Here is a 23,322-nt window from a genome sequence, read left to right on the forward strand (position 1 = left end):
AAATCAGTTCAACTCACCCCCAACTCTGGCTCATGAGGACAGAGGAGCCGCACATTTCAGTGTAAGGAAAAACAGCTTTGGACAAGGCTTGCCCCCCCCCCTTTTTAGCAGTGCAAAAAAGCACCAGTACATGCATTCAGCTGCTAAAGATGCTCAGTTTGAGTCTCTTCCCATAAATGGGAAGCAGGTGTGCAGAGCTGCTCTGAGGCTCTCAGGAGTCATTGCCCAAGAAATGGACATGGTTAAGCAGACTGCCACCACGCAGATTAATACCTTCATCGATCTGAGCACAGCATGTTAGAAAAAGTGGCAGGTGGAACTTAACAGGGTTTTGATGGTGTAAATGATGTTTTTCAGCATTCCTGCCTAGGGAGAGGACTTTGCCTTATGCAGCAGAGTCCACCTCCTCTCCCAGAACAGGAGGGAGAACCTGCAGAAGTGTGATCTGCAGAACTGGTGCGCATGCACCACTATTATTGGTATTTATTAACTTGCTATACTACCCTTCATCCGATCGTAGGGCAGTAGCCAAGTGTCCCTTTCCCCTGCAAAGTCCTGGGACTTGACCTCCACAGTTGTGCATAGATTCTGGTGTCGTTGGTTGCTCCCGCAGATAAACCAAAGTAGCAGATAGAAATGGTTTAAAAGATGAACAACCCCCAGTGAATAAGTACTGTATTTTTCGCTCTGTAAGACGCACCAGACCACAAGACACACCTAGTTTTGGGAGGAGGAAAACAAGAAAAAAAATATTCTGAATCTCAGAAGCCAGAACAACAAGAGGGATTGCTGTGCAGTGAAAGCAGCAATCCCTCTTGCTGTTCTGGCTTCTTGGATAGCTGTGCAGCCTGCATTGCTCCATAAGACGCACACACATTTCCCCTTACTTTTTAGGAGGGGAAAAGTGAGTCTTATAGAGCAAAAAATACGGTATTTCCTCAGTTTAGGAAGAGCACTGGTCCACTGTTGCCACGATGCAAGGTAATCAGGAGGTGCTTTAGAAATGAAGGGCTGGGAATTCAAAGGTGGCTGGCGAGCCACACCATCATGTTCTGCAATGCTTGGTGTGCTACTGGCACACACTGCCTAAAAGCTGGAGAATAAAGGCTGGGCTGCCCCAAAGCTTCATGAATGTTCAGCGAAAACATCCAAGGATACAAGCTGAATGGCGTACTTTCAAAACACGTTCTTGTACAATATTCACATCATAAAAATAAAAACCTTTATTGATAGTATGAACGTTTAAGGTTTAATGCTGCCAGCTATAAAAATGGTAAAAAGACTTCTGCTTCAGACATTTGACTTTACAAATATACAGATGTTAATGACAATTAATACTAGATTATGCAGTCTGAACTTCATTAAATTCCCATTAGCCAGTGACAAACCTCTCTAGCAACACACGATTCAGAGAAGATTAAACATTATATTCCCATACACACAAGTCTATAGAGAACTTAAAAGACTAACCCTAGAAGTCTCACTGGATTAGCTGGAACCATTTTAATAGTTGTGCTTCGTTTAATCTCAGAAGATAGGCTACTAGCAAAAATACATCTTTCCTCTTGCATTCTCCCTTCCTATAATCCATTGTTGAATACAGTACTCAGTGCATTTCCTAATAAAATTATTGTATATAAATCTCTATCATATCGTAAAGAAAGGATACAAGTTAGTGTAAACACAAGGAAATATTTAAAGGGCTGCTACAAAACCCTCCTGTTTTAAGATTAGAAGAGACGCTGGAAAGAAACCATTCACCCCATTTTCAGCTGCACAGCCCACATCCAGACACCCGGACAGCACAAGCGAGTTGTTCTGCGTGCTTGTCAGAGTTGTTTCCTATCTGCCTGCAAGCAATCAACAATTACAATTGGCCGGAAAAATGGGAATTGCGGCACACGGATCAAAATTTAAGAGGGATGGGATCATGTGGCAGGACTCCTATGTCCTCATATGCCTGAGAGCCTGCCCTCAGAAATAACAGTCAATTGGCCAAAATGCTTCCAGCAGAGCAATAGACCAACTTCCAAGACCAGAGAGTGGCAATTTGAAGCAGCACCAATATTATTATTTTTTTAAAAAACAAGTATTCAAGAGCTTTGGTCCAGTGAAGGAATAGGACAGCCTTCTCCCCCCTCCAAGGGCCGCATTCCCTCAGAGGAAACTGACGGAGGGCCGTGGGAGCTAGACGCAGGGTTGGACAGGGCCAGAACTGCAGGTCCTCAGCACCCCCCGTGCTGTTTCTCTCTCCCCAAAGATTGGAGAGTGAATGTTTATGTGGGAGATGGCTGTCAAACAAAACAGTAACCGTCTCTCCCCTCAAAAAGCACACAGACACGGCCCTTTGGAAAGTGCTTTTCCTGCCGACAGAGGGAAAGGCTTTTGCAGGTACCAATGGGGCAGGATCTGTACCTGCAAAGCTCCCCTGGTCAGGTGGGGAGCGTGTCCAAGGTGGAGGCTGTAAGGAGCAGGAAGAGGAGAGCCACACGCGTCTCGCAACATGACACCTGCTGGTCCTCATGTAAAAACAGCAACATTATATTACATTTTAAAAATGTTTATTTGTGCAGATTGATTCTGGGGGAAATGGCGAAATGTGTTAGTGTATTCGGAAGCTTGACCACACACTCCTGCAACATCTCAGGGCCAAGCAGCCTGGCACCATTTGAGACAGGAGCCAGACACGTGGCTTGTGAGGGTCAGAGGCGTAAGACATGTACAGCACAGGGAGCTTCTTCATTAGAACGAAGACTTCTTCAGTCCTGTATCTGCCCCATGTCACTAACCATCTTGACTAGGGGAAAAGTTCTCAGACGTAGGGGATATAAAGCTTAAGAACAGCTTCCTCGTGGGTTGAATCCAACGCCGTGCCGCTGTTTAAGTGGGACACACTTCCCTCTTCCCCTTACCCCACCCCACTGCCCTCCATGCACTCTCAAAACCTGGAGAGTTTGCAGCCCTTCGGGAGAAATTCTGGGGATGGAGGGAAGAGAGAAAGGTCAGTTCCCCGTGTGCAAGCGGTGTGGGATTTCACCCCGTAAGTGTAGTTCCTTGTCCTTTTTTTTTTTGAGATATGAAGAATTTCAACGATATCATCAAACCAAGATTAAATGAGCTACGTCCACAACCTGAAGACTCCTCTCTCTTTTTTCCACATACATATGCATCTCTACGTGAAAGATAATAATAATGATTTGGTTTCCACAGCGCTGCCAGGGAGGCTGGGCTGCCTTCTCTCAGCAAGCGCCCCTTAGGCAGCAAGACCGATGTCAGCTTGACATACAGGATTGCTGCGGCATGAGCACGTTTTAAGTTATTGCTTTGGATCGTCTAGTATGGATCCCTACCCTTCCAATGCAAAAACCTGTATAGAATTGACTAACCATTTTCTCATTTCAAGTAACGTTAAAGATCTTTATCAAATAACAAGATCCGCCCTCAGAAGTTCTACACACACACACACACACACACACACACACACATACAACAGTAGACTATGTGAAGAATATTAAAAGCTAGCTTTCAAGATTTGATCTCGCCTATTTTATCTCTCTGCGCAAGAGAAAAATGCAAGGAATGGATACTTGACTGGGGAAAAAGAAAACCCAAACAAACTGGCACCCTGATTGTTTAAAGCTCCCAAAGTGTTTTTAAAGAAAGGTTAGAAAGGCCTGGGTTGCCTAAAGCTCAGCAACAGGGGCCAAAGTGCTCCTGACACAGCAGCTACATGGACTGACTTGGTTCATAGCAGGGAAACAATTGACCGAATCTAGCGGTCACCTTTGGAACATTCCCCTTCTGTAGTGTACTGCGAACTGGAAAGGATTAAGAACAGTGTTGATTTCAACATTCATGATTCAGAGAGGAAACTGCTTTCTGCAGTTGGACGATCCCTTCTGGGATTTGCGGAGAATCACATTCATATCTGCAGGCTTAAGCTCAGGCACTTCTTAGAAAATGTCTGTCTGGAATGGAAGTTTGCATGGAGTGTTGAGTTTTTTTTCTGCATAATTTAAAAACGAGTGTTCCGTCGTCCTAGTCCGCTGGTCCGCTCCCAGCATCAGGAATTCACCGCATCTCCCCGTCTCTTTTTCTCTCTCTGTTTGATGTGCCTGCTGCTATGAGAGACCTTGAGGCTCTAATGTTTAAGAAAGGTCTGTACACAAGTCGTGCTATTTTCTACACGCTATAAAATAAAAGGAAAAGGACACTGAGTGTGTTATACAAACAGATTTGTGTTACTACCCAAATAATAAATAACATGGAGTGGCTAAGACAGTGTTTCAGCTCTAGGAATTGCAAACGCTGGGACTGCAGCTCTTTCTGGAGACTAGCTGTTGGCTGGCAGTAAGATCTCAATTTCCTTCCCATTGGCCACCACGGCATTGATTGAGCAGCTGCTCGCCAAGTCCGCAGGGGAACCCAGAGAAGGTGCCTGAGAAGAGGTCTTCGTCGGTGGAGTGTGGCTGGCTGGAGAAGGAGCCAGCCCAGGTTTCTTTGGAGGAATCGGCGGAGGGGTCCCTCTTTCGGCTCTGGGTATGGTTGGCGATTTAATGCCAGGCGAGAGCGGGCTGAGCGGGCTGGAGACTTTGCCTGGGCTCGACTCGCTTTTGGGGCTCATGGCACTGGCCAGGGCCCGGTAGTCCGTGCCAAAGGGGGAGCTGTTGGGCGAGACGGGCTTGATAGGACCCTGCTGGCTGGTGAACCTGGAGAGGACCTGAGTGACGGTGTTGCGGGCAAGCTGCTTGGCGGCCGAGTTGTCAACGAGGGTGGGCGACAGGTCCCTGGACGGAGGGCTCTGGAGACCGCTCGACGGGTGGTCCTGGTCAGCTTGGGACTGGAATTTGTGGCGAGCAGCGTGGAAGCGCTGGTTGATCCCCACCTGGTAAGAAGACTGGTAACTGGGGCTGCTGGCCGAGGCTCCAACCAAGCGCTTGGTCATCACTGGGGAGGAACATGGGGAGGACGTCAGCGAGGAAGAGGCCGTGTTGCTCGGAGACAAGGAGATCCCACTGGAAGGCAGCGGCGGGATGGATGGGGAAAGAGACTCTGTCCTCACCGGGGAGCCACTGTTTTCGGCGGGACCCTCGGCAGTGGACCCGCCAGGCTTGTTCTTCTCCAGATTCTCCATGCTGGGCTGGGCTGGCTCCACGCTCACTTGTGCATCAGCCTCGCAGTGCCCATTTGCCTTGGCGTAAGAGTGGGGGGCTGTGGCAGTGACAGGCGATGGGGCACGTGCCAGTTTGATGGTGCTTCCCTGACTCTCCTTCAAGGGGCTTTCTGTCTGGCAAGCGACGGACCGATATGGGTCTTCTGTGACGGTGGCAATGGACACCTTGGCGACACTTGGCGGAGGCTTCTCCGCTTGGCAGGAAGCCTCCAGCTCCTTGAGGGTCTGCTTCAGCTGCTCCACTTCTTCCTTCAGGGCCTTGGTGCGGTTCTCTTCCCGGTTCAGCTTGGCTCTCAGCTGCTCCCGCTCGATGTCGAACTCGGAGAGCTGCTTCTCGACCTGGGCCTCCATCTGCAAGCCCCTCTTCCTCTTGGCCGCCAGCTCCTCCTCCAGCTGGCTCACTTTGCTCCTCTCCTTCTCCAGCTTCCCGCTCAGCTCCCCCAGCTTCTGGCCCTCCTCCGCAGCCTTGGCGGCGGCTTTCTTGCACTCCAGCACCAGCATGGAGGAGAGCTGCTTGTGATGGGCATGCTCCTCCTCCAGCTGACTCGAGAGCTTCTTCTGCTCCCTTTCAAACTTCTTCACCTGCGACTTCTCAAATTCCAGCTGGAAGGGAAGAGAAAGAGGCTTAGGGGGAGGAGGGGACCATGTTTGGCTTCTCAAACACTCCCCACAAACGGAAAGACCCTCAAAGTCAGTTATGTCAGTTAACGAGGGGAGAACGAGTGCAAGAAAAACAAAGGTCTTTCTTGTGAAAATTCTGCCCTCCCAGGCTGACAGGTGTCTAAATCAACAGAAGATGATTTAGACACCTGTTTATTCAATAATTTATTATTTATACCCCGCCCATCTGGCTGGGTTTCCCCATCCACTCTGGGCGGCTTCCAACAAAACGCTAAAATACAATAACCTATTAAACATTAAAAGCTTCTCTAAACAGGGCTGCCTTCAGATGTCTTCTAAAAGTTGGGTAGTTATTTATCTCTTTGACATCTGGTGGGAGGGCGTTCCACAGGGCGGGTGCCACCACCAAGAAGGACCGAGCACGTTTCCGAGCACAATTCATAGTATTGGTGTTGACCTTTAAAGCCCTTGGCCTAGTATACCTGAAGGAGCGTCTCCACCCCCATCGTTCTGCCTGGACACTGAGTTCCAGCTCCGAGGGCCTTCTAGCGGTTCCCAAATTGCGAGAAGCAAAGCTATAGGGAACCAGGCAGAGGGCCTTCTCGGTAGCGGCACCCACCTTGTGGAATGCCCTCCCATCAGATGTCAAAGAGATAAACAATTACCTGACATTCAGAAGACATCTGAAGGCAGCCCTGTTCAGGGAAGTTTTTAATGTGTGATATTTTAATGTATTTTTGATATTCTTTTGGAAGCCGCCCAGAGTGGCTGGGGAAACCCAGCCAGGTGGGTGGGGTACAAATAATAAATTATTATTATTATTACATCTCTTTGCTTCTTTCTCTGTTCCCACAAAGACCAAAACCGACTGGCCTCTGCAACAGAGCAAAAACTCTCCCTGTAGTAAGTCTCCTTCCATGTTTGCAGGGGGGGAGCCAAGTCTCGGAGACAGAAATACTGGTGCTGGCTGCCCATCTCCTCACCCACGCAAAGCACGTTCTCTGTGTTAAACAGCAATTAATCACTCCTCCCTGAACGCTGAGTAAGGAGTGAGAGGGCATACCTGTTGGGTGAGCCGCTCTCGCTCCTTTTCCAGCATGTACGTGACATCATCCCCTTCAGCAGTATCTTGGGCGTGCCTCTGCCTCTCTTCCTCAAGATCCAAGATTACCTTTCAAAAGAGAAAAGAACACCATCCATCACCTTGAAAGACAGCAATAATTACAGGTGTATCCAGATGTGCAGGCCAGGTCCCTTTCTGCCGAAAGCAAAAATGAAGGCTCTAATGAAGGCATGCAGAACCCCTGACCTTTACGTACGTGTAAGGGCTCTGAGAAACTACACTATCAACCCACCCCCGTCCATTTTCGGCAATTTTCAAGGTTTGTCCTCTTTCGGCTTGTGAAAGAAATGACAAAAACATGCAGAAAGAACAGCAACAGACACGCACACATAGTGACACTTTGTTGAAATAATTTGCTGAACAATTCTGAAAACCTGAATCAGTTGTTATATAAATTTGAGCCCAGCAGAAGAAAACCTAAACAGATGGACAAAAACAGACGTTCAGAAGAATGAAAGTCTTCAGGATGCTGACTGGGTCAAAAATGAAAATTGTACAAATATACTTTTGTTTTCTATTATTTTAGGGAGACAACTGTTTCAGTCGCTAGCAGCACAAAAACCAGGGAGAGAAAATGAGGAATCTTGTAGCACTTTGAACAAATCTACCTCAAGTGCTTTAAAACCTGCTTTGAGCAGCATTTGGTAACAGCTGGGAGCTGGAGATTGTTTCCAGCCCATTCCAAGAGCATCATGGTGCATGAAAGAGCTTTGACTGCTAGAGTCGGTCAGTTGTTCCCCTGCTCTGAACCAAGTCAGTGTGGCTGAGAGTGCCTTTGGTCCACAGGCCTGAGCTTCCCCATCCCTGAGCTTGTTGTTTAGTCGTTCAGTCGTGTCCGACTCTTCGTGACCCCCTGGACCAGAGCACGCCAGGCACTCCTGTCTTCCACTGCCTCCCGCAGTTTGGTCAGACTCATATTTGTAGCTTCGAGAACACTGTCTAACCATCTTGTCCTCTGTCGTCCCCTTCTCCTTGTGCCCTCCATCTTTCCCAGCATCAAGGTCTTTTCCAGGGAGTCTTCTCTTCTCATGAGGTGGCCAAAGTATTGGAGCCTCAGCTTCACGATCTGTCCTTGCAGTGAGCACTCAGGGCTGATTTCCTTAAGAATGGATGCGTTTGAGCTAGATCATCCCTGAGCTAGATCATCTTTAATCAATTCTGAGAATTTCCCTGTGGTTCCAATAGCAGCATCAATAGTAAAAATCACAACACGTTTGTGTTTTATTATCTGAAGAGTGCTAGTTAGAGGCATCATATAGAGGATGTTAGCCCTGCAACGTGATTTTACTGAACATAAGCAAGATTTGAGACACAGAAATGTGCAAAACAGCAATGAAAATGTCACATCAAATTATAAAAGTGGTCCAATATGTAATGTTAACCTGTTAAGCAGTATCTTTCGTTCTTTTTTCCCCTTCCCTCCCTCCCACCTCATGAAGCCCACCTTCCGATGCCTGCTCTCTGCAGCTGCGAGTTGGGACAACATTTTTTCCTGCATATTCTTGCAGTGTTTCATCACAACCTTCAGGATGGACAAGGGGTTGGCACAAACGGGCTGCTTGTCGCCATGGTTCTCTTCCTTCAGCGCCTCAAAATCCCTCTGAAGAGCCATCAGCGGATCACTGATGTTGAATTTTCCATAGCGCTCTTCAATGAAAGCATCTCGGCGCTGGGCCTGAAACACATTATCAAGTTTTTCACGTTGTTAGCTACCAAAGAAAAGGAAAAAGAGAACCCTCAAGATAAAATCCTCATGGAAACAGGAGTCATGAAAGGCTGGTCGGAGTAAAAGACTGGCATAATGACCAGCTGAGATGCACAAATGGGGGACAAAGGAGACATTCTTAGAGGCCCCGACAAACAATAGGGGGACTTTAACCCCCCAAAAGAGAGTCACTTATGACAACATTGCAATGCTTATGGTAGTTATCACAGGAGCCAACTCCTAGAGGCTGAGGGGTCATTGCCCCCCCCAATATTTTAGCCCCCCGCCAAGTTAATGGACACTATTATTCAAATGGTGTGCATGCACTGCATCATGTGATCGATTATGTGGTGCGGGGATCACCTGCCCCACTCAATGTTTTATTCAAGTTGGCACCCTGGTAGTTATTGCTTATAACAACAACAAATTTTTATAAGTACAGTGGTACCTCAGGTTACATATGCTTCAGGTTACAGGCTCCGCTAACCCAGAAATATTACCTCGAGTTAAGAACTTTGCTTCGGGATGAGAACAGAAATTGTGCTCCGGCGGCACGGCAGCAGCTGGAGGCCCCATTAGCTAAAGTGGTGCTTCAGATTTAGAACAGTTTCAGGTTAAGGACAGACCTCCAGAACGAATTAAGTACTTAACCCGAGGTACCACTGTAATTTCCCAGGTGTAATATACCATCTATACATCATTTCCATCATATTTTCTTTCAAGGCATTACAAGCTGTAAATTTTATTCTTTCTTTCCACAACCTCTCCCATTCTTTAAGCTGTATGTTATATCCAAAATCTGGTCAACCTTCCCAGTTTGAGTGCACTGAATGTACCATATGATTTCCAAATTGTCTTTGGCCTTTGTGTTCATTAGAATCATAGAATCATAGAGTTGGAAGAGACCACAAGGGCCATCGAGTCCAACCCCCTGCCAAGCAGGAAACATTAGTGCTTCAAGATGCTATATAAAGGCTTTGTTCCATAGTCTCCCCATCACACCTCTTGGGTAAAGTTAGTACAGTGGTACCTCGGGTACATACGCTTCAGGTTACAGACTCCGCTAACCCAGAAATAGTACCTCGGGTTAAGAACTTTGCTTCAGGATGAGAACAGAAATCGTGCTTGCGGCAGCAACAGGAGGCCCCATTAGCTAAAGTGGTGCTTCAGGTTAAGAACAGTTTCAGGTTAAGAATGGACCTCTGGAACAAATTAAGTACCGTATTTTTTGCTCTATAAGACTCACCTTTTCCCTCCCAAAAATTAAGGGGAAATGTTTGTGCGTCTTATGGAGCGAACGCAGGCTGCGCCGCTATCGCTGAAGCCAGAACAGCAAGAGGGATTGCTGCTTTCACTACGCAGTGATTCCTCTTGCTGTTCTGGCTTCTGAGATTCAGAATAATTTTTTTTCTTGTTTTCCTCCTCCAAAAACTAGGTGCGTCTTGTGGTCTGGTGTGTCTTATAGAGCGAAAAATACGGTACTTAACCCGAGGTACCACTGTAGGTGGTTCCTTCCATTAGGATAGACTGAATGGATCCGAAGAGGGGAGGGAAGCTGTAAAGGACCACCAGGGACTGACACCCCTGTGAGCTTTCCCCTTTTGTGCAGAGGCAGGATCAGGGCCTCAGTCAGTAGGGCTTGCTGTCAGAGAATGGCTGGGAGGCAGGCCTGCAGTCAGAAGAGGCCTGTTATTCCTCCTCCCTGTTGTGTGGCCCTGATACAACAGATGAGTTACGGACTCATTGTTAAAACCGTCTTACTTGGCTACGAGTGATCGCCAAAGAAGAAGAAGGGGAGATGCACAACTGTTGAAAACTAGGCTTTCCTTTGGTGCTGGCATTAACTTTTTTTTTTTAAAAAAAAGCACTGTGTCTGGGTCCATCTGACAAACCACAATGCACAGGGGCTCTTGCCTCAGAACACAATGTTATGTGTGATACTGAAATTAATACCTTATTACAAGCCACAAAGGAGAGCAGAAACCTGATCAGTATCCTTCCCTCCAGCCATGATTTGCACCATCAGTAACTGCAGCTATCAATTTACGCCACCACTTTTCCCAGCAGGAAATCATTTGCAGGAAAAGGAAGCCCAGCTTCCAAATGCAGAGGTCTGTGGTTGTTTTAATTACTGCCAAAAAAGAAATTCCCAAGATCAGCACAAAGGAACCCTTTCAGCCGAAGAACCAAGGGTCACACACATCCCTATTGACCCCTTTGTGTTAGCTTACGATGACTGATGAACACATCAAGGCTGGGCAGTCGCTGGCTGGACAGCCGGCTTCCTCTTCCATTGTTGGCAACCCTGGGCTAACAGATTACAAATGCACACAGGGATCTATTTATAAACTACAATGTAGTAAAGCGGACTTGATAATGGGTCACAAAAGAGTCCAGGATTTGCTTTAGATCTGGGCATTTGAAAGGGATTACATTTCTCCAAGCAGTGGGGTTCAGCAATTTTACAAACAAGAGTGGCTGGGGAAACCCCGCCAGATGGGCAGGGTATAAATAAATTATTATTATTTATTATTATTATTATTATTATTATTATTATTATTATTATTATTATGGCGGTATCTCCTCTTGCGATGTAAGAAGGCATCACTTTTCGTTCTGCCCTGCATTTGCCACTTGCAGCACTGTTTCCATTCCACTACAATGCATCTTCCACCAAAAATGGCATTCTTTGCCTCACTGTCCACTGTGGTGAATTCTGTAACAATTCACATTAAGTAATCATGCAAATTACACTATCATCACAGTTTTCTACCCAGGTCATATCAATGCAAAGGGAATGTGATGCAAATGAAGGGTAGGACCATGATCAACTACATATTGGCTGTGGACTGAATGCAACAACAATGAATCTTATTCACTGAATTGATTTCCCTTCTAGATATGGGATGAATAAATGAACAGCAATTTCTGCTCCTATTTCCATTTCCCTGTCTTTCCTACTCTTCTCCCCTAATTTCTACCAAACACTCACAACCGGCAGGAGCAGACAGTAGGAAGCTGCAGGGCAGGCTAGCTGGGTTTGAGAACTCATTTTATGGTAATGACAAATATATTGCTTTTAGAACTCAAACCTCCCTTGGAAACTCATCAGACTACTAGGTTAGCTCACAGAGAATGGACCACTCCTCCATACAGGAACTCAAACAGAGCTGATGGCAGTCCTGACTTCTGTGTGACCTGTTTTTTGTGCATCTCCTTTTCAAATTGCTCCTGAACCCTGCCTCTCACTCACTTTAGAGATTATGGAGTTAGTCTGCAGGAAAAGTTAAGCCCCATGGCTGGCATAACTGGGGGTGAAGTGGGCTGAAACATTTTGGAGAGAGGCTGGGAGGTGACTTCGACCCCCACCTGAAACCCTGGAGAGCACTACCAGTCAGAGTAGACATTACTAGGCTAGACGGATCAGTGATCTAACTTGGTATATGTTCTGCTTCTTATGTTCTGCTCCTGCTATCTGATGGCACAACAAAAGACTGCCACTTATATAAAGGTTTCTTGACTTGGCAAGGCGTATTTGACAGGTCAGTCTTTGCTCTCTCGACTCCATATGCAAAACAATCATAGACTTGGGGGGATTGTCTTTACGTCACTTTGCTCAGCAATATCACCCGACTGGCATTGTATGTTCCGGCTCAAGGCTGCTTCGTACATTTACTGGTACATGTCAGACAGTTCCACTTCTGGCATTTTAGCTGTAGTGTATCTGTCAAGAATGTGCTAAAACGAAACAGTGAAGCAGCCCTCCGTCTCAAGGCTAATGGAAAATTTTTGCTCTCCTGGCTGTTCTGGGAAACCCATCCCAGAGCCTCCTTCCTTGTTCAAGGCACATAAAAGCTCTCGGCGCACAAAACAAGTCCCAGTTTACCGACTGAATCACATGTTCTGAACCACAGACACCACCACTGTCCCACTCTGGGATGAGAACACTGATACCCATTTAGAACTACTGAGCAGAGAACAACAAGGCATTTCATGAATCGCTTCTACAACTGGAGAGGAAAAACACCCCAGGAAATTTAAGAAGTGGAATGGTGCTAGCCTAATCTCAGTCCACACAAATACGAAATGAAAGAGCCGTGCCGCTTCACTTAACAACTGTTCCGTAAATGTAATGCCAGCCTGGAGAGCGAGACTGCTGATCTGCCACATATTCATCGCTGTGAGGATTGAAGCATGCGGAAGAGTAATCCTACAGAGAATCCGAGATTAATTTATACAAAAGCAGCAAAGTAATTCTCTCCTGTTACTATTTGTCTCTTCAAAATCTGTTCTTAACTAGCTTAAGAAGAGCGCCAAACCGGTATGGTTTGCATACTCCCTACGCAGCTTATAATGTCATTTCAAATAAGCCTGACCTGATTAAGTTTTGACTACAGTAAACCTAATGAGTAGGGGCAAAGCTATTCAGAAAAGAACGGCCGTCCAAAGGTAAGCTTCTGGGATCCAGAAAAACCAGAGACTGTATTCTGTTCAAACTTCTAGTCACTTACACAAGGTAGATGCTTTAAAGGTTTTTAAAGGACACAGCCACTGTGAATGCCCATGTTTCTCATGGTACAGGGGCTCTCCCCCTAATGAGCTAATTGGTAAAAGCCTGATCAAGTACAGGGCTTATTTGCATTAGAAAAAGAATTCACAAACAGCATTTATGGCAGGGAAACGAAAACATTTGGAAATAGTCATGTTTTCCCAGCTGTTTAGGATTGCTGTAAACATCAAAAAGGAAATAGGAAAAAGAACAGTAAACAAAAATACTGAAATATATACAGGGGCTGAAATTAAAAGTACACCAAGGTAACAACAACAAAATTACAGGTAGATTTCTGACCAAATCAGTGACTCCAACAAGGGGTTGTATTATTTACTTGCTTTCAGGTAAGAAGGCACATCAGTTCTCAAAATTGAAGGGTTTAACAACCTGGTCATCAAGGCCTCATGGGAATGTAAATCAGTCTTTCATCCTTTCTAGGTGGGAGTTAGCAAAGACCTCCTGCAAAGAAAATTCCCCAGATGGTTTCAGATCCACTTCTGAAAGGTCAGGTAATCTTGAGACACATTTTCTTAAGAAAACAGGGCACTTCTGAGAAGTATTACAGCCCCAGAAGAGGGAATATTTTCAGATACATGTGAAGAGAATTAGAGAAGAACTGAAGCCGGAATGAAACGTTTTTCTTCTCCCACCAAATAGCAAGAGCAGCTCCTTTAAGCAAAACTGTTCCTAATGTTTATTGTTCACAAAGCACGTCGGGGTTCATGTGGTTAAAAAAATGTAGGCTTTCTTGACAGAGCAATCTTGTCTCCTGCAAGCCTAACAAGGGAGCTGTGCTGTGCTTGCACACACACTAGACATCTGGGGATCTTTATGAACACAAACACATGGTTAAGCCATACCAAATTAAGTACAGTAGCCCTTTCAGCATCAATAAAGACTTTAATTTTAAACAGTAGCCCTATAAAGCAAGAGCTCTGCTGAGTCTGTTAAACAACATACAGCTGTCAAAACTAGCAAGCTAACCATTTGTATTAGAGAAGGCAATTATGTCCTTTCTACAATCTGTAACATATTGTTTCAGGAGCTATTTCACAGAACGAGCCACTGTTGGGCAGAAATGATTCAGGGATGCCCCAAGATATTTGTTTATTGTCATAAAATATATACACCACTAGACTGAGGTTTGTTTTTTTTTTTACACAAAGTGATTTGCAATAAAGATGAAAATATAAAATTATCACTTAGAAAATTAACAATAATTTTAAGACTTTCAAAAAGTTAAAACAACAATAGACAAAAGCAGGTTAAAACTTGCATCAACTTTCTGAACATCTGGGTAGGATCTGGTCTGAAGGCCCATGAAGCCAACAGCCTGGGCTCCATGATGGTCTGAAAGGTGGGATAGAAATGTAATATATCATAAATACATATTGGCTGAGATTTTGAAGAAATTATGAGAATTTCCAGCTTGTAAGCATTTTGGACAGGCAGTAAGGATATAGTTCCCCCCCCCCTATATATTTTCAATATAGCTGTGTTTTCTTGTAAGTCCTGCAAGCAATCTCAAAAGTCAAAGACACAAATATGAATAGCCATTGTCCCAGAGCCAGTAGAAAATCAACATTACTGTGTGTGTATGTTCATTTTTAACTTTGTCTAGAATTGAAAGAACAACTGTTGACAATGAAAAACTATTTAATTCATGGGTAGCATTCAGTTTTGTTTTGTTTTTGTTTTTTTACAAAGAGCGCATAGAATTCTACAAGACTAAGAAGATCTTCACCCTTCTGAAATATTGACGTAATTTGTTCAGGAGGACAAATCCTTACAGCCTGGTGAGATTAGGAACACAGGAAACAGACCGAATCATGAGATATGAACTTATTTGATAAGATATTATCATTATTATTTTCATAAAGAATAATCATGCACATTTTGATCCAATAGTCACTTGCCACATTTCTTATTTAATATGGAACTATGCACACAAGGCAACCAGTTTGTCCAAATTTGGATGACACAGCAGGTGGCAGTAAATCTAAAACTGGAACAAAAGATTTCCAATTCCTTGCACCCACGCTGGGAAGCAAGCTTTGTTCCGTATCTATGAGAGTAATAGATCATTCTTGAATGCTTGAAAAGGAATACTTCTAACTCTATCTAATGTTCTCAAGACCAGGAGGTGGGGGGGGACACCCTGTTTCGCATGAGGTGGCACACCTCTGGAAGGAGCAGGTCTGTAACTTGTGGGTGCTCCTGGAGCCAACGCTGTCACTGGAAGCCACAGTGGCCAGGTGTGCCTTTTTCCAGCTACGGCTGGTTCACCAGCTATGTCCCCTTTTTGACAGAGAAGACTTTGGTACTCCATGTTCAGGTAACGTCCAGACTGGATTATTGCAATGGGCTGTACATGAGGTTGCCCTTGAAGACTACCTCTGAAACTTCAGATGGTCCAAAATGCCACAACCAGATTACTGACTGGGATTCCTTTTAGAACTCACATAATACCTGCTTTAAAACAGTTCCATGGGCTACAAGTTCATGTCTGGGTCCAATTCAAGTGCTCACATTAATGTTTAAAAGGTCCCAAATATTTGAAAGACAGTCAACTCCCCTACAGACCCTTTTGGGTCTTAAAGTCAACAGATCTCTTTAGAAGCTTGGGATGCCAGTGGCCCTGGAGAGGGCGTTCTCTGTGGTGGCCCTTAAAGGTAAAGGTATAGGGACCCCTGACCATTAGGTCCAGTCGTGGACGACTCTGGGGTTGTGGTGCTCATCTCGCTTTATTGGCCAAGAGAGCTGGCGTACAGCTTCCGGGTCATGTGGCCAGCATGACTAAGCCGCTTCTGGAGAACCAGAGCAGGGCACAGAAACGCCGCCGTTTACCTTCCCGCCGTATTTATCTACTTGCACTTTGACGTGCTTTCGAACTGCTAGGTTGGCAGGAGCAGGGACTGAGCAACGGGAGCTCACCCCGTCACAGGGATTCAAACCGCCGACCTTCTGAACAGCAAGTCCTAGGCTCTGTGGTTTAACCCACAGCACCACCCTAAGGTGGCCCTTAGGTTATGCAATTCTGCGCCCACAAAGATTCACCTGGCACCTTCATTACAGTTTTTGTCGTATGAAGGTGCACCCTTGTTTATCAGCTCTAATGCTCTTTGTCCCCACTGAGGGAAAGAAGACTTGCTTTATTATTATATTTCTGTCCTACCTTCCCTCCAAGGAGCCCAGCATGTCTCTCCCCCTCCCACAGGCCCTTCATCCTCACAACTTATGTGGTAGGTTAGGCTGCAAGACTATGACTGGCCCAAGATCATTCTCAAAGCTTCACGGCTCAGTGGGGATTTGAACCCTGGTTACCCAGGTCCAGCACTCTGACCACTACACCACACTGATGAAGGCTGTGGGCACATGGCAGCTGGAGTAATGAGCAGAGGAATGGGAAAGATGCCACTGAGTACAGGCCAGTATGGAATTAAGAGGCACTCAATGCATGAAGCAAGATACACTTTGAAAGGAAGAAACGGGAAGTGTTGAGGATTTTTGCGCTGCTGTGGGAGAAATGCTTAGCATCAACATTTTCATTTTCTTTTGTATTCCTTGGTTCTTTCTTTACAAAGGGCTTAACCAACTGATTCCTCCTGTCCCGCAATACATCCCACAATTAGCATTTTTGAAGCAAAGAAATAGAGCTCTACTACCCACATTTATTTTCCCATTTTAACATCAAACAAGCAAGCTACTTAAACTCCTGGCTTCTCTGTAGTATTAAACCACACAATTCTCAAGCGGCTTTCATTTATACAGAACGGCCTCTTCTAGAAAACAGAAAATGGCATCTTCTTTAAATAGCTCACCATGCAATCTTGAACTTCCTTATTCCTAGTTTCCCCCCTAGAGACAGATGTTTGAAAATAAATACAGGCTGAGGTCATAAACAGGGGGTAGGAAGAAAATGAGAACAGACTAAGGCAAGAAAGTAATCTATCAGCCAGAAACATGATAAAAGACTGAACCTCTTATCTCTAGTCCACAGAAGCTCTAGATCCCAGTGATGCTCTGTATAAAAAGGCTTAAAAAAGTTACCAGTGTACGCTATTAAAATAAAATACAGCACACAAGGTTTATTTGGCTAATCGCATTAAAATCTCAGTCCAGTGGACAAAGCCTGATCTATCGACTTGATATTAAACAACGAGCAAGATACTTTGTCTACACTTTTTCCTTGTCTACAGAATGAAAATTTGCACCCGGTGCCTTTAGATCACCATGAACTCAGTATATTTTTTTAATACTTCATACGGATATTTTCCAAGTTGTACTAGAGGCCTTCTCTGAACATTTGAGTCCCAAGACAAATTCGAAGCCATTACAATTCATCTTCTCCTGTAACCCATTGCCCCAAGTTCTATGCTAGCAGATTATGGCTTCATCTTTGATCCATGATAAAGAAGCTGCTTGAGACTTCGTCTGAAACAGAAGCTTCAGAGTCCCCACCCCACCCTTTCAGAACCCTAGCTGGAGGAGAGTTAAACTTGCTTCCCCACTCCCATGGGACTGTGGTTTACATAACTAAAAAGAACAACTGCATTCAAATATCTAATTTGACCCACACCATGCCGGAGTGAAAGGAAGGTATAGCGGGAGGGGGGTATTCATGCAGCATTTTCCTTCTTCAGTGTTCAGCATAAAGGTAAAGGTAAAGGGACCCCTGACCATTAGGTCCAGTCGTGGCCGACTCTGGGGTTGCGGCGCTCATCTCGCTTTATTGGCCGAGGGAGCTGGCGTACAGCTTCCGGGTCATGTGGCCAGCATGACTAAGCCGCTTCTGGCAAACCAGAACAGCGCACGGAAACGCCCTTTACCTTCCCACTGGAGCGGTACCTACTTTTCTACTTGCACTTTTGACATACTTTCAAACTGCTAGGTTGGCAGGAGCAGGGACCGAGCAACAGGAGCTCACCCCGTCGCGGGGATTCAAACCGCTGACCTTCTGATTGGCAAGTCCTAGGCTCTGCAGTTTAACCCACAGCGCCACCCGCAGTAAAGTAAAACAGCGCTCCCCACCCCTGCGTCTTCTTGTTTGTGCCCAAGGTTTCAAAGAACAGGAGGCAGTCAATGGCAACCACAAATAATGGCTGGTTGCAGGCCAATCCAAAATCTGCAGATCTATGATTAGTCCAGTTGCGTTTGAGTTTCAAAGCCATCCTTGTTAACATTTCAGCATTCTCTGGTTTTCTTTATGGTATTTTTCTACTAGTTGAAAATGAGTAAATGCTATAGACCTCCGTAACTGATTTTAAAATTAACGCCCCTTGCTGAAGAACCCAACTATTTTTACACCCACACCCATGTGCCATCTTCTGCTGTTCAAGTGTCCTGTTCAGGAATCAGCATCTTAATACTGTCCCCCCCATTTTGTGATAAATGGCTCCAATCATAGTAACAGTGCCTTGGGTTGTAGCCAATGAATTCAATCCATTAGTATAAGGATTTCTGCTTGCACAACAGGCGCTTCCCCTTCCTCTCCCCTTCCAAATCTGTTCTGGGATTCCCCCAATCTGCCAGAGCAGATTGAGAGGGGCATGTGGGAATCCAGTCCAGGGCAACACCCAGCCCAGCTTTCTATGATCCTGTTTAACACATTTATACCCCTCCTTTCCTCATAAACCCCCTCAAAGCAGACGGTCTTCCTGTTACACAATTAAGATTGCTACTCAAGGTTGAAAGCCTAGTGTTACACCCTTCAATCTTCCTCTTTCCTATACAATCAGTAAAAACCTCAGTTATCCTTGCGTGTACCATTTAAATTATTGCCCCCCTCCCTATCCTTGCAGCTTTCAAATACAGGCAACTTGTATGTCTTGCAAGAGACAGTTCATTTCTTTGTGTAACTTTCATTACTCAGAGAAACACTAATTAAATTCGTGTGGAAAGAAACGTGCAATGATGCAGGAGTTCAATCACAAAGATGAAGTAAGACCTAGCAGCTTTCCCCCCAAATGAGCTTCAATCCATCAAAGCAATTACTCAAACTACTGCAGCATTTCTACACTCAAGAAAGCCACTTGCCCTGCTTTACTGCCCAAGCTGTTCTGTGGGATACACAAGTTAGTGCAGGTGGGCAAACCCTTTTGTTCTTAGAGGACCTTGATGCATAGCCATAAACATAAGCTGGCACAAAATGCTCTGCTCGTAATTCTAAACTGTTTGAATCATGATTATTTAGTCTGTAAAGATGCATCAGCAATTTAGTAAGAATAACACCCTCAGCAGACATTTTTCGGGGTGTGCTGAGGGCTGCACCTATAAAGTGGGTGGGAAATTCTACTTGTTCAAATGTTCTTTCACAGGCACTGTTAGATATACAGTACACCATGGTTATCAGTAACCAGAAGTAAAACCGCAAGAAGAGCCTGCTGGATCCTGTTCTCAGAGTGACCAACCAAATACCTATGGGAAGCGTGATAGCCAGTGTGGTGTAGTGGTTGAGAGCGGTAGTCTCATAATCTGGTGAACCGGGTTCGATTCCCTGCTCCTCCACATGCAGCTGCTGGGTGACCTTGGGCCAGTCACACTTCTCTGAAGTCTCTCAGCCTCACTCATCTCACAGAGTATTTGTTGTGGGGAAGGAAGGGGAAGGCGATTGTTAGCCGCTTTGAGACTCCTTAGGGTAGTGATAAAGCGGGGTATCAAATCCAAATCCAAACTCCTCCTCCCGTGGTTACCATCAGCTGCCATTCAGAAGCATGCTACTTCAGATAGTGAAGATTGTAGCCCAGGCATCCCCAAACTTGGCCCTCCAGATGTTTTTCTGATGACAGTTCCCGTCATCCCTGACCACTGGTCCTGTTAGCTACAGATGATGGGAGTTGTAGTCCAAAAACATCTGGAGGGCCGAGTTTGGGGATGCCTGTCATAGCCATCAGGGTTAGTAGCCATCGATAGCCTTATCCTACATTAATTTGTCTAATCCCATTTGAAGGCCATTCAATAATTCAAACCAGGGGATAACGTTTTTGGCTCAGTGGGCCAGATCTTTATCTACCCCACTTGAGTGAGCCAACCTTGGCAGGTGGGAAGGACCATCTCCTGTCAGCTGATTGACAGGGGGTTGGTCCTTCCAGGAGGGGTCAACAAAACTCCCTGCATATCAGCTGACGTACAAGGTGTTCAGTTCTGCTTTCTGCAGCCATCTGACCACAGATATCAGATATGGGGCAGGTAGGTGTGGTTTAGGGAATAACTATAGTAACCTCCTGACTAACCTAGGTCCATGGCTGGCTATATGTAGTATCCTCAGTCAAAAGAAAGACCTGTTTGAGAGTTTGTCACACATATAATTTTTAGGCACTAAGGCATTTTTGCCATCATTAGAGTTTCTGGCCTTGCCTGGGTAAGTCCTCCTGGCACACAGCTCTAGTCATCCAACGTATTGTGGGAGATATTCTTAGGACGTGCATGATGATGCTTATTTCCCTCCAAATGAAATTAGTCCAGAAACAGAGATAAAATTCACTGAAACAAATAGTCAGCTGCAAAGGGAACGGTTATTAATGATTACCAACATATACACTCAGAAAGAGAGACTATGGAAAGTAACCACATTTCTTATTTTGTAGCTTAGGATACAATTTAGACACTTTGTGTCTTGGTCACACTTCTAGTAGCTGTCCAGAGCTCCAGACACTGCACTCAGGAAATCTTAAAATCAAGACCCTGAAATAGCTACTTGTCACATGTGTACCACAGAAATGCTCATTTAATTACACTCCCCAGCTACACTGTCATTGCCATTCCTTCTCACAGGCTACCTCAGGGTACAGGCACACCTTTAAAACAAGACTTCAGAGGAGAAGCTCTAAGCTCTCTGATAAAAATCAGCAAAGCAAATACCAGAGCTACAGCTGTCTTTGCACATGTTCACTTAATATGGTAAGTTAACATCCAAGAATACTTTTTCTCACAGAAAGAAAAAGAGGCAGCCTCTCAAGTATACAGGAGGTACAGCTCTTTAAAAGAACTTTAAAATAACTTTCCCCCAATCAAGCATGGTATATTTCTTACACAATGAAATGAAGCTTGAAGGTCTTTGGGTACCATTCATCACATTAGTACCACTACAGGTCTTTGCTTAGAGGACATAGATCTAAGATGGTTTTATCTAACAGGCATATTCAGACCAAAAATCACATCCATGCCATAGATTTGAAGCACATGGCTTCCCCCCCAAGAGTCCTGGGAACTGTAGATTATACCTCACAAAGCTACAATTCCCAGCACCCTTAACAAATCACTAAAGCATGAATCACTGCACCAAGGCTATCCCTGTCCAAGAACAGCTGTAGTCCACATACCAAATGTACTCGAGCCTCAAGTGACAAAGATGGATCCAGGAGAGTTGCCAAACTGCAAACGTATTCTTTCAGAGGAAGAACAATGCCATTAAGAACAGAGAAATTGTCAATTTCTGCAGCACAACCACTTACTAACTGTACCACTGTCTTCCCAGGGTTCAAGCTCAGTTTTTTAGCCCTCATCCATTCCACAACTAGATCCAAACAATGTTCCAGACCATACTCAGCTTCTCCTGACTCAGATGTTATGGAGAAATAGAGCTGTGTTGTATTCAGCATACTGAAGATGATTTTCCTCAAAATTCCTAATGACTGCTCCCAACAGCTTCATATAGATGCTAACCAGCACTTGCGACAGGGTTATAACCTGTGGCTCACCACAGCACAGGGACTGTGGGACTGAGATACAGTCTCCCCATGCTATTCTCTGGACACAGCCCTGCAGATGGATTGGAAACACTGTAAAACTGTGACCCCAGCACCCACCCCTCAGAGTCACTCCAGGAGAATACCATGGTCAATGCAGCAGACAGACTGAGAAGCAGGACCAGACTCGCATTTCTCCATCCCACTCCACCAGGGCAATGAAGGCTGATTCTGTCCCCAAACCACACTTGAATCCAGATTGAAATGGACCTAAATAGTCCACATCCTGCAGGAGCTCCTGAAACTACTTAGCCATCATACTCCCCACCACATTGTCCAAGAAACAGGTGTACATGACTGGGTGGTAGTTTTCGTAAACTGCCAAGGTCTAGGGGTGGGCTTTTCAGGAGTGGACACACTACTGCTTGTTTAAGAACAGCATGGATCATTCCATCATATAGAGACATTTTCAAAACACCCTGGACAGCCACTCCCTCCCTCCCTGCATTTGGCTTTTACTAGCCAGGATGGATAGGGTCAAGAGAGCAAAAAGCTGTTTGCATCATTGCTTTTTATTTTTGAAGCAATTAAGCACACACATTTCCTATGCAAAGCCTTGATTTCATCACCCCCACCAACAGAAAATGCAAGGGGTGTGTGTATGAGCACTTAACAATACTAGGGTGGTAGGGCCTAGCAAGAACCAAAACATTTCAATGTGTCCCTAAGCAACAGACTTTAACATTGCACAAGCTAAGTAGGATAATCTGGACTGCAGAGGAGGCCTTAGAAAAGAACTGACAGAAACCAATGAAGCTAGTTAGAAATCTGGAGGAAGAATCTGTGTTGCTACTCCTGCCTGCTGAGACTACAAGAGCTGTTCACCAGATCATCACTTTACAGAGACAGGCTGAAACATGAGAGTTAGAACAAGAAGTTCAAGTTCCGCTAATCTTCTATGGTGAAAGGAGAGCAACTCTGATTTAAAAATTTGAAATAATCAAGGTGTTTAACCATAGAATTTCTGCACCTGCTATCACCTCTGACATAAAATGCCAAGATATAGATGGCTGCACAGCATCTGTGCTCTAATACAGCTAACAAAGCCTGAACTGGTAAAATAGGGTATCAATCAATGCTAGTTAACTCTTTCTCTCTCTCTCTCTCTCTCTCTCTCACACACACACACACACACACACACATACACACACACTCTCACACACACTCTCTCTCTATATATATATTAACAGAAAAAGACGACGGTATCTGCAGCAGCAAGGTTGCTAATCTGTAGCTTACCTTTAAGGCTTCTATGACAAGATCTCTTGCTTCTAGTTCCCCTTCAAGAATGCTAAACAGAGTCAGTAGTTCAGGTTTGCTGAGTTTTTCCAGATTCATCTTGAACACCTGGAAAGAGAAAGTTTAATTAGATATTGTTTTTGAACAGACAGCAAGCAATAA

At 45.0% G+C, this 23,322-nt stretch overlaps 1 protein-coding gene and 2 long non-coding RNA genes across 4 annotated transcripts in view; 1 reads left to right on the plus strand and 2 right to left on the minus strand.

Moving 5' to 3' along the window:
• Positions 1 to 14,866, plus strand: part of LOC310681406 — a 157,289-nt gene extending 142,423 nt beyond the window's left edge. Inside the window, exon 2 of the long non-coding RNA XR_014513253.1 lies at positions 11,909 to 14,866. This is a non-coding gene — a long non-coding RNA (uncharacterized lncRNA). The remainder of the gene's footprint in view (positions 1 to 11,908) is intronic.
• LOC310681409 overlaps positions 1 to 23,322 on the minus strand; it is a 217,738-nt gene that overhangs the window by 28,312 nt on the left and 166,104 nt on the right. The window lies entirely within an intron of this gene.
• Positions 1,200 to 23,322, minus strand: part of LOC310681331 (CTTNBP2 N-terminal-like protein) — a 463,736-nt gene continuing 441,613 nt past the window's right edge. For both annotated transcript variants that reach the window (XM_083449038.1, XM_083449039.1), the window contains 4 exons: positions 23,161 to 23,268; positions 8,362 to 8,592; positions 6,858 to 6,965; positions 1,200 to 5,776 (listed from right to left, as the gene is read on the minus strand). In XM_083449038.1, the coding sequence (XP_083305164.1) occupies positions 4,334 to 5,776; positions 6,858 to 6,965; positions 8,362 to 8,592; positions 23,161 to 23,259 (1,881 nt within the window). In that variant the 5' untranslated portion in view covers positions 23,260 to 23,268 and the 3' untranslated portion in view covers positions 1,200 to 4,333. The remainder of the gene's footprint in view (positions 5,777 to 6,857; positions 6,966 to 8,361; positions 8,593 to 23,160; positions 23,269 to 23,322) is intronic.

The sequence above is a fragment of the Podarcis tiliguerta genome, assembly GCF_965153285.1.
Source record: "Podarcis tiliguerta genome assembly, chromosome: 7".
Lineage (NCBI taxonomy): Eukaryota > Metazoa > Chordata > Lepidosauria > Squamata > Lacertidae > Podarcis > Podarcis tiliguerta.